Source organism: Topomyia yanbarensis, chromosome 2 (assembly GCF_030247195.1).
Source record: "Topomyia yanbarensis strain Yona2022 chromosome 2, ASM3024719v1, whole genome shotgun sequence".
NCBI lineage: Eukaryota > Metazoa > Arthropoda > Insecta > Diptera > Culicidae > Topomyia > Topomyia yanbarensis.
Window position 1 is genome coordinate 407961032 of NC_080671.1, and position 11785 is coordinate 407972816.

An 11785-nucleotide genomic window follows, 5' to 3' on the forward strand; every position below is an offset into this window, starting at 1 on the left:
TCGTTCGCTGGGGGGCTACCTGTCGGTCGGACGACGACGAAGACGATCGACGAAGCACGCGAGAGTAACACTCGCTCGTGGGGATAAAGCGAACTAAAGTGGGGAGCAGTCCTATGCGCTGCTCGGAACTTGCGACCTCTGCTGCCGGCGGCCGGTGGGTGGTGGCTCTGGCGGGTGATGGGTAAAAGAAGAGCAAAAAGTGGGATCAGTTTTTTGAGTACGCACGCCGATCCAGCTGTTACTGAAAGGGGATAATGATAAGGATGGTTGAATTTTTTCTAAGGGACATTCTAATTAGGGTGGCGCAATTTGATTTTTTTAAGATCGTTTATTTGGAACAGCTCAAGGTGCAATTCGATGATGAAGAGATACAGTGAGGACATGATTTTGTCAGCCCCATGATGTGCTTCCACTGATATTTTTTTTTCTTTTTAAATCCCATGCGGCCAAGTCTGCCTTCCATGACACTGATGAGACGTATTCGAAACGCAAATTCTTCGCCTTACTAAAGTTGGGTGTGGTGCCCTTCATACACAAAATGGTGTAATTGGAGCTTTAGTTTTCTAATTAGAGAGGAATATAGCATAGAGCTATGCATTCACTTGCTAGCTGAAACAAGGTTTCGATTTCCCTATATTTCTCATTAGCAATCAGAACTTTTGTGCTTGTTGGGCTATACTAGTGAGCACACACTCCTTTGCTCTTGAAAACAAGTAGTGTTTCTAACCTAATAATCATGTTTTTATTAATGCTAAATTTTTCTGAGGAAGTCGTCCCTTTGCCAAAATTTATAAATAAGATAATAAAAATGTTGCAATGGAAGGGTTCACACATATTTGGCTTAGTTTGCAAGCTGGTAGAAACGATCAAACGTTGCGTTCCTATGTAATTTATATTGACTTGAAAGTTGTGACAGTTATCATTGAATGCGTATGCATTTCATGCATTATTTAAGGAGATTCTTTGTTTCTGTTCGATTTTTCCAACAAACTTTGACAAAAATGTATGTTTTACCTGTCGTAATTTATGGAAAAGAAAAACCCCAAACAACCCTTCGGAATTTAAATAGAGAGTCGTTAATTGTTGCGACACCTTAGGTTGATTAGCAGAGCTATTGAAATGAAACCCAAGTTTTACAGTAGTTCAGTAGATATATTTATTTATTTCAGCTTACATACATCGAATGATGTATATTCATAGGATTTACCAAGATGCGATGCGACAACACAGGATTTTGCATGTGAGTGAACAAAATTTTTTCGCCAACGGTTTGCTGATTTTATTCCATCTTGACCATAACTACTTCAAAACTTAGCTGATGTAAACAATGTACTCTAAAGAGAAAATGGGCAAAATTCGGTTCATTTCTCGTCAAGTATGAAAAACAGTTACGCAAATTTGAAAGTGTTGCAATAATTATCGACTAACCCTATAGCAGTCCATGATTCCAATAATTTCAATAAATTGGGACCTTTCAATGCTATATGAACATAAAATTAGGTCGAATTAGCTTAAGCTTATGCGACCACCCCTGGCTGCTACTCCGTTATCGATCTGGACTAGCTGAAGTTGCACAGGGAATCAGTAGATAATTATGCTTGGGAGTAGCGAAACATCTTTCAATGTGCAACTCCTGGTAATCCTAAAGAAGGATTCCATGAGAAACCGGCCGACCACAAAATATGACCATCGTCGATTCGAACGAAACTTTGAAATTGTGTTTGGTTTATGAATCTCCATTATTTTCTCTCACAATTGCAATATTTTGATACAAGAGCAATCTTTCAAAAGGGCGTAAACATTTGTGCGTGCATTAATTTCAATTGTTTTGTTCGATTGCAGTATTTTATACAGCAAAACTTTCTGATAACGAGGTTTATGGAGTGAATATTTATGTGCCAAAAAATATACACTGAAAAAATGTGTCTTTTTTCACAAAAAACAAAAATTTGCATCAAAAATTTAAATTGCAAAAAAAACAATTTTTTCTAATTTTTTATATTTTAGAAACAAAAACCTAAAAAGAAAATAAACATTTTGAATGTGATTGTATGATGGAGAACTTATCGATAAAAAAGTTTTTCTAACAATAACTTTATACATGTTTTTAAATTTCATGCTAATTGACATACAAAACTGTAATTTTATTACAGAATATGATTCTTAGTCTTATTTTAAATCAAAATGTATTTAACAAACTTTTGACATATTTTTATAATTCTTACTAATTGCAGTCAAAAATATGATTCTAAACGCTATTTTAAATCAAAATGCTGATAACAAAAATTTTCTGAAATGTATTAGTTCTCGAGATATTTGAAATTTTGTTTTAACAACACAATTCTTTTATTTTATTATGACCTTTTCAGAAGTTATTCGCGTTTCTCCATCAACAATAATAACATTTTCAAAAGACCCATAACATTTCCTGTAACTTTCTCTTTGACAGCAAGGTAATATTGTAAACCATTTGGAAGCTATACGAAAACAATATACTATTCAACCATATGGTCTTATTAAACTAAATAGTTCGATCATATTTTGGTTGCTTTCGTATAGATTTCAAATGGTTTACAATATCACGTTGATGTGAAAGAGAAAGTTACAGGAAATGTTATGGGCCTTTTGAAAAACTTTTTATTGTTGATGGAGAAACGCGAATAACTTCTGAAAAGGTCGTAAGAAAACAAAAGAATTGTGTTATTAAAATGAAATTTGAAATATCTCGAGAACTACTACATTTCAGAAAATTTTTGTTATAAGCATTTTGATTTAAAATAGCGTTTAAAATCATATTCAAAAGAAAATTGTAGGGTAACCAACCCATTTTGGATCCCTAGAGGAAGTGAAATTACGTGAACGTCAAAAAATATTTGCTTGCCTATGTTTTTTAATGCAATACATGCACGAGCTCCAAAATTACTGTTCTTGAAAGAAAACTGTCAATGGATATTTTATACTTTGACATAAACTCGAAAATGATATTCCTTCACAGCATGAATTTTTCATATTTCGGACTTTCCACACTAATTTGGACAGTGTTCGAAGCATATTTTGGACACACTGAATGTGACTGAATATATTTTGGAAACAGTGAAGTTTTTTCTACTAAACTGTCCTACTGACTAGTTCTTTTTGCAGTATATTTATTGCATGAAAGTAGAACATAAGCAAATCAGTGACTGCCAATCAAAAATGGTACATTAATCTTATGGAAGGCTGACTGCACGAAGTATTTTTTTTAGTTCTATCATTTTGAGAAATAGAAAAAGTTTCGGTACAATAGGGATATCTTTAATCTTTAATCAATATCTTTAATTTGGAAAAATTGTGCCAGTTTTTCATATGTTTTGGTAGCGGGTGTCCTTACGAGTACACTCATATCATTCTTAAACCTTAATTATTCTTTTATTATTTTTAAATTTAAAAAAACCAAATTAAACTCAACCAGCAAACTGACAGTTGTCCTACTAAATGACGTATCTGCAAATATCTCGTTCGCCTCATTGTTAACCGGGACAGCACCCCACACAGCATGATCTGGTACTTTGTCAATCCGCTAGCAACCTGCCATCCCAAGTTTCATCTGCAAACTATGGTAGATCTGATAAGGCAACCTATAGGGTCGTGCAAGTCGCATGGGTTTGGATGTGTTATTGTCCTAAAAGGAAACAAACTAAAAAATGTTTTTTTCAATAGTTTCGGCCCAAAAAATTGAAAAAGGACTGAGATATTAACTCACGGTACTAATCTGCATCAGAATATGCCTTAACCCGCACACCCCTAAAGATCCCTATTAGGTTACTGCAGACTTAACAAAGCAGCAGTAAATGTTATGCAATAGAGTTAACAATAATATATTTCGTGTAACAATTCATCTGTAGCAGTATTATGGAGTAACATCCTCAAGCGGATGATAAATCAAGGTTCAAAGTTCGTCAGGAATCTTCTTGTACTAAACATTAATTTTTAATTCTTTTGTTTTGGTTTCTTGTTATTCTTTTTAAGTGTTTCAGACGATTATAGGAATTCAGCAAGCACACTCTTATTATCATTATTTAGCTGTGATATGTCTCTTAGATTTGTCAACATATAGCTCGTCGAATTCAACAAATTCGAACTACAAATGTTCTTCAACATGGATTTCAGAAGTCTCCTCTTTGGTCATATTATGGTCTTCAATGAAATGTTCCTCAATCTTTTGATTTTCGACATCCATTGGTTTGAGCATTTTTAAATAATTACGTTACGAAATTTTCTTTTACACGTTTGTTGCAGATATCATGGATTTACGAATTAACAGTGTATTAGTACGGAACGAATTCCTCGTAACAATGAAATGAAGCGTCAATAAAAATGGTATTGCGTTAAAATGACGCGAAACAAAAATTCTCTTCTCGGCTCAATCGTTCTCAGACAAATTGAAATACTTTTTATGTAGCACAGTATAGAGAACAGAGTGTACAGTGTGCACTGACCTACACTCAACCAAAATATCACTTACATTTCATATGCAAAAACATGTGAATATTTTCCATAATACTTTTCACATAAATGTTATTATTTTCACACATAATCTGTTCTCTCTTCCGCCCTATAAAAACCAGTATTGATTACAGATATATCTTACGTGAGGTTCAGTTACTTGCCACCGGAATGCCACATATTTTCTATTTGAAACTTATATACCTTTTATATGATATTAAGATGATTGTTAACTGAATGTGTAATAGCAATCGTGTTACGTGAAGTGGGTTTATCTGATATTCATGTGATTGTTAGTTGCTTGTATAATAGTATTCAAATGCTTTGGTAGGTAATGTAGCTTGGTTTAATAAATATGCGGATAATCCTAGTAAAGCTCAGCTGGAAATTGAGCCGGTATTCTGACTGGCTCTAGTTAATAACCGATTCCAGTGACAAAACAATCACTGGAGCCAGGTACTAACTAGAGCCAGCCAGAACTTTGGCACATTTTCCGGCTGGACTTACTGGTCCGTGTTGATAATTGATTTGTAATGCACTCTATGCCATCTTGGAATCTTCAACCTGGAGCAGAAATAGCGGATATATATGTATTTCTAACGTCTTCACATTTAATTAGAAAAATCAAAAGTCCGGGAGCAATGTATTCACCGCCGTGCTGTTTGTTGACGCCATGTTGAATGTGTCTGATTTTTTCACATTGTATGTTCACGTAATAATAATGTGTTTTACACATAACGCTAGAAGTATGTGATGGACACATAATATGTATGTGGGGCACGCTTGAAAGTTATTCATTTTGTATTTGAAATTCATCGGTGATTGTATAAGTTTTATTTGATGCATATGAATCTGATGTGCATAATCGTTTTTAAAATTTAGGTGTTTTTTCACATAAAACGTACGTGATTTTTTGACTCAGTGTAATACAGAAATTCAAAATTCGACACAGATCTTTCATTAGGGCCTAAGTCGCAATGTACTCAAATGGAAAAAATCAATTTCAATATTCGGCGATGCTTTTCTAAATGTAGCTTTTATTGTAGGTATGAATTACTTTTTGACCATGTTTTTCCTGAAGCATTTTTGATTAAACCTTATGACAATATAACAAATAATTTAATTCCTATGTGCTTTTAATGGGTAAAAATTAAAAGAATGCTTACGCCCAATTTGCATTCCAGTCGTGATTTCGCCCTTCAGCAACCACCATTTGCGAAAGGGCTAAACTTTGAACATAATTTTCAGAAGGGCGCGGTAAATGGGCTAAACTGACTCTGTTTTGCTAGTTAGGGCTAGGTAAATGGGCGAGCTTGACAGTATATTTTTTAATAGGACTCAGCAAATGGGCGCATAGAAACCCAATGTAAATGCAAGGGCGCGTGCATCTTTTCTTCAAATTTCATGAAAATGTCGAAATATTCGAATGTTTATGTGCAACAACTCTCGAGTAGACATAATCACAGTAGATATTGTTTATCATTTATATAATAGAACTGGGTTTACAGAATAATTTTGTGAGTAATAACCATTCGCCCCGGTCCTGTCTACAAATGTAAGTTTAGCCTTTATATTCCATATGAGAAGAAGGGCCTAAGTGGAAATCTCGAAAAAATGCATGTTTTGCCATTTTGTTTTTTTAAATTATAAATCGAACTAAAAACCATTTTAACTATTTTTACCTCAATCTTGTAGTATTTTTGTCGCATAATGTCATAATAGCGAAAACGCAGTTTGTTTACATTTGCGATTTAAGCCCCAATGAAAGATCTATGTCGAATTGTGTGCAATTCAAAAACTTATTTAAAAATAACAAACGGGGTCGTGGGTCTTTTATATATTTCCTTATGTGAATAATAAAAATAATATAACGAGTTTAAATGGTTGTCCTACAGATCTTGCGAAAGCGCTTAGCCATGGCACGTGGAAACCTGTTTACGAGGCGATGAAATATTTTTTTCCTCACCAACTATGTCTTGGGGGGGTTGTTCATTTCTATCTCGCTATTGTACATTTCCGTGTCATCATCGTAGTTGCTGCCTTTATGTTCGCGAATATCTTCCTTGCTTCTCGCCCTCAATAATTGCCCTTCCAAATAAATTCCATTTTTCCCAAATGTGACATTAATCTGCGAGTAAGCGGTATCCGATCTTGTAGCGGAACATTCATTTTCTCATCGTCCATATACAGGAGTATCTTAATTATAGCATTGGCACACACAACCTTGTGCTTTAAGTTGTGCGAAATGAATGGTTTCGTCTGGGCTAATTTGTTGAGCGCTAAATGCCTGCCATGGTAGAACTCGATAAAGGCGGCTTCCGAAAGTCTAATCTCCATTTACACCTTCAAGAAATGTTCGACTTTATGAATGCTCTGTCCTATGCGAATCATCAATAATTTTATAATCACCGTATTTTGCTGGGGCACCAATTCTTGCTTTTGCTACTCACTAATCTCGACAGATTACTACAGCTACAATTAAAGTAACAGTTTCTTGTATTCTTCAAACAAGGCACACAATATAAAAGTTACTGTTTTTGTCGTTCGCTTCGCACTGGCTCGAGCAAAAGCATAAAGCACACTGAATTTTCTGACCATTCCCTTCGGTGGTTAGAAATAGCCTTCAACTTTTTCTCAATAATTTGTTCAAACCAAATGAGCAACAAATTTTATTAAAAGTCGCCGGTTTTTTAAATTCATTTTTGAAAAATTTCTGGAGGGGCTTTAGCCCCCTAGCCCCCCCCCCCTGTGGCTACGTGCCTGAGCCTTGTTGTCTTTTGCTGTATGCAGAAGCCGTCCACTCCACTCGGTCCATTGCTGCTGATTGCCAGCTTACAGAACATTCCATGAGAAAATGCCCTCTGGAGAGGGGTGGTTGCCTAGCTAAATGTAGAGACAACAACAAACGTAAGTGTCCTAATACACTGACGGCCTTCTGGTGGAGGAACGTGCTGGTGTCCACTGTCGTGAAATGAGTCTCACTCGCTAGGTAGATACTGCACTATATTCCAATCGGCCCTTCAACAGAGCTTGTCCGGCAAAGTTATAGACTTCTGCTCCGATAGTCAGGTTGCCACTCAGGCCCTTAGCTCGGATAAATCACGATCCAGAACTAAGCATTGTCAACGCTATCTACCTTATCTGGGTTACCGAACATTCCGGCATTACTGGACATGAATACGCGGACAAATTGGCCATGTTAGGTGCAGCGATTGACTTCGTTGGTCCTGCCCTGCCAATTTTTGATAAGTGGGATAAGAGAAAAATACGGTCTTCAGCTTCGTACGAACATCGCAATTATTAGAGAAATCTACAAATGTGTTGCCAAACAAAGGCGTTTCTCAGAACAACCGTGCCAAGTGATTTCGAAAAAATCTCCTGCATTTATCGAAACTTCACTGCGCTCCATGCTGACCAGGGCCGTATCCGGCCACTGCAAACTCAATTATCATATGGCAACTATTCAGCGCGCTGTCTTTTTCGTGTGATCTTTGTGAATCCGACTACGGAATCTTATATCATGCGATATACAACTGCCCAGCAATAGCGATTTTGAGTTCTCGACCGTTCTTACATGGACGACTGAAACTCAGAGGCCTACTAAAGTTCCTTATCCAATGTGGTAAAGAGCTGAGTGATTATTACCATACTAGAAAATATGAATTTTTGTGGAGGAGCCGAGGCAGTAGCCCCTCGGTCTCACCATAAATTGAGTCTACTACTTTTCCATGGAACTGCAACTTAGCTGATATCTTGTAATATTATACTCTCCAAAGATTGATCATCTGAAGGTAGCAGCAATCTTGGACAGTTGGGATTGGATTGTTTCATTACCTCCCAACAGCTCCGCTAGGAAGATACTAATGTTTTATTTAACGTCTTATCCCATTCATTCAAACACGCCAGCATCCAACATTGCCTGCCAGCCACGTCCAAAGCTGTGAACAAAACCCAAGACCCGATTGTTTGTAGCCAACATTAGTCGAAGAAATAATGCAAACTTTGCCATCACCAAAGAGAAAGACACGGAAAGATATGCAATGAAACAACGAACGAACGAAAAGAAAGCATAACCGAAACGTTAATTTGTAGGTATACTACCAGAAGGTACACCGGAGAGCTGAGCTGAGCCGCACATACCTAATGAAGGCAAGCGAAATGAATGCAAATCCCGCGAAACTTTCCGGTTCTTTTGCATGCTGGGAACGCAGCGCTTTTTGTTTTTAGTATTACCAAAGACACTTGCTTTTTGCTTTAATTTTTGATTTTGTAGGACCCGACTGACGACATGCGACGATTGTGCCCCGCCGGGTAGGCCCAGGCAACAAGATTTCGGATATTTATCACGCTCGGGGTTAACAATTTCACTTGTCTTTCTCTCTCTCGTTCGGATGACAGCTTGGAATTAGTTACCGACGAGCGGAATGTTAAGTCAAATCATTTTATTTCTTACTTTTTTTTCGCAATACAATACACGTTTGTAAATTGTTGTTTTGTTTTCTGTCTGTGAGATGTGTTTCGTCTCGCATGGGAAAATACGTTCCGTTAAAACTGTCTCTTACTTTTAACTGCAAACTTTAGAATGTAAAACATAAATAGTATAAAGTGGCCACTTTCATCCTTGGAAGTAAGGAAATAAACCTCTCAGAAATTATCGTCTAATCCTTAAACATATTCCTTAAAAAGAATGCTACGCTCTAATAGAAATGTTCATCCAATAAAATTTTTGAAATGATCGATTTTTTAATATGTTGTCGAAAAATTGGAGCTTCTGACAATGGTTGGTTTCGAACCCGAAATATTCAGGATCGCGAACGGTTTTGTAGCCTTCTATTTTCAGTAGCAAACGAAAACAAAAATTGATAAAATAATGCTACGAAAAATGATAACCAATAACAATATTTAGGTTTTCTCCTCCTTCTCCTTGTTGTAGCGTTCGAGTTCCTTCAGAAATTGCGCCTTCGGTTTCATCACGTTCGGCCGGTCACCGCGACAATTGGGACAGAACCATTTACCCTTCGGCTTGGACATCAGGGCGACGCAGCTAAAGTGGAACCACTCGATCGGACACAGATCGTTATCACAGAGGATCATCTCACCGAAGGAGATCTGTGGAAGGAAAGGAAGCATGATTAAGCGGCTGTAAACATTAGTATTACTCTTCTTTCGACCGAAGGAGTGTCAAAAGACAAACACTCAATTTACAAAATAGACATCTTTTTTAAAGTTCGTTTCAAGTGTACTTTCAATAGTTTTAGAGTTTTAAAGAAACTATCAAAATTTAACATATCAAATAATTTAAAACGGCAGTTTAGTATTTTTTTTAATTGCTTTTCTCGGCTCTATACCATTCCATAATGATTGTGTAATGTGAATAATGACGAAACTCTAATACAATATTAGTAACTGTCATTGCTTTGAATTTAAACTATTCTTGTATAAGGACATAGTGAACGCGTAAAGTTAGTGTGGCCAACATTTGATAAAAGACAAGACACAATCTGTACAAAGCAGCTCAGTTGTCAATAGTTTAAAACTATTATAAATAGCGCTGAGGGCAATTTCACCTTAAACGAATAAAACTGCATGTCTAAGCCAAAAAAAAAATCATTCGAATTCGCTCCACGAGAATCAAAGCCAAGCTCACCTGATCACACAAGCAGTACGTCGGCTCATCCGGATCGATGGTTTCCTCTGGTGGTGGTGTATCCTCGCGCGCCTCCCGTGCCTGTCCTCTGCCGGTCTTCCGTTTTTTCTTCTTCCCCGAACCGGCGCCACCCTTTTTGCCTTGACCGCCTCCGCCGCCACCGCCACCACTCGCCTGACCGGAGGAATTAGCTTTGCCCGTTGTACCACTGCCGGTGGTGCCACTTCCGGATGCTTGACCTACTCCACTGCTGCTGCTCACTTCCTGCTTCACATTGCTCGTATCGATCGGGTCAATGTCCATTGGTATGTGTGCTCCGGAGTTGGAATTCGGCGTGCTGGAACCGTTGGCGCTGCCACTGTTCTGCTCGTTCCGTGTTCGACGTGCACGTTTCGAACCGCGCTCAGCAGTGGCGGTATTTGTAATCCCACTACCAGCACCACTGCCACCATTTCCACCAGTTCCGGTAGTGCTTCCACCGGATCCAGTTCCATTGTTGCCATTTTCATTGGTGCCACTGTTTGCGGTGAAGCTTCCATTACCGGAATTAGCCACCGTTCCGTTTCCACCATTTGAACCAGACGTGCTGCTTTGCCCATTTCCGGTGGCAACTGAAAAAGCTGCCGGAGACGAATTGACGTTGTTGGGTGAGCATGCAGACCCCGGACTATTGGCACGGATTTCCTTCTGCTGTCCCTCGGTCAGTTTCTCCTCTCGATTATAGTCCAATCTAGAAACACAAATCTAGTATTATCTAAAAAAAACTCAACACACAAATCAAACATTACCTCGAGAAGAAATCGCTTCCCAAATTCTTGAAATCCTGATCCAACTGACGCGTCTTATGATCAATCAGATCCTGCAGCAACTGCACAATCTGCAACTTCTCATCACCCAGCTCCTGAGCCGCTATCAAGCCCTGCTGAATACGAGCCATGACCCTTCTGGAAGCGTTACTCGGTTCGATTGTAGAGGGCTGCGAAGAATCACTGCCAGCACCGCCGCCATTCAGCTGGCCCGGAGACCCATTCATGCTGCTCCACTGGTCATAATACACACTCACATCCCGCAAATGGTTCCGGTACAGGACGTCGATTTCCCGTATTCGGGACAGGTGCCGCTGGACATCGTCCGGGAGATTCTCAACCGAGTCCAAATAATTTTCCACGTAGGTGGCCGAATGATGCGCTTCCACAGTTACCTGACTGATCATTGTTTCGCCAAGTGGCTCATTCGATGTACGCACAATTCCTAAACACACCGTGACGTACAAAATTAGTACTATCACGCAAAAACCACAAATTCGTCAAATTTCACAGAACAAATCCTATCCAGTAGCTGCGAGGCACCATCGAAAAACGTATTTTTCTCACAATTCCGTTTTCTTGCTATTTTCTTTGCGTTCCTTTTTTTACGCTCGCTTTTGTGGTGGCTTTCCGATGTCACGCACACCATCAAAGTGGATGTTTGACAGCTAAACAATCATGCATGAATTGGAAGCAAATTGCTCGTAGCGAACAGCGGCAATTTGCTAACACGGGACGGGCAAATAGCACTTTAAACTGGCTGGCAAATTGAGGTCATTATAACATTGCATTATAATGGCAAGTGGTCGACGTGAAGTTATATCAAATTTATTATGCCGATCTGGGA

At 38.3% G+C, this 11785-nt stretch overlaps 1 protein-coding gene across 1 annotated transcript; it reads right to left on the reverse strand.

The window, feature by feature from the left end:
- Positions 1-8922: 8922 nt before the first annotated feature.
- Positions 8923-11560, reverse strand: LOC131685045 (inhibitor of growth protein 1). The gene is made up of 3 exons (XM_058968429.1): positions 10921-11560; positions 10133-10862; positions 8923-9594 (listed from the first exon to the last, which is right to left on the reverse strand). Exons 1-3 carry the CDS (start codon positions 11343-11345, stop codon positions 9388-9390), a joined length of 1362 nt encoding a protein of 453 aa, XP_058824412.1. The 5' UTR covers positions 11346-11560; the 3' UTR covers positions 8923-9387.
- Positions 11561-11785: the final 225 nt, after the last annotated feature.

Coding starts and splice junctions, on each gene's coding strand:
- LOC131685045 (XM_058968429.1), bottom strand. CDS start 11,345: ATGATCAGTCAGGTAACTGTGGAAGCGCATCATTCGGCCACCTACGTG. Junction 10,863..10,920: donor GGAAGCGATTTCTTCTCGAG/GTAATGTTTGAT, acceptor TTGTGTTTCTAG/ATTGGACTATAATCGAGAGG. Junction 9,595..10,132: donor CGTACTGCTTGTGTGATCAG/GTGAGCTTGGCT, acceptor TTCCTTCCACAG/ATCTCCTTCGGTGAGATGAT.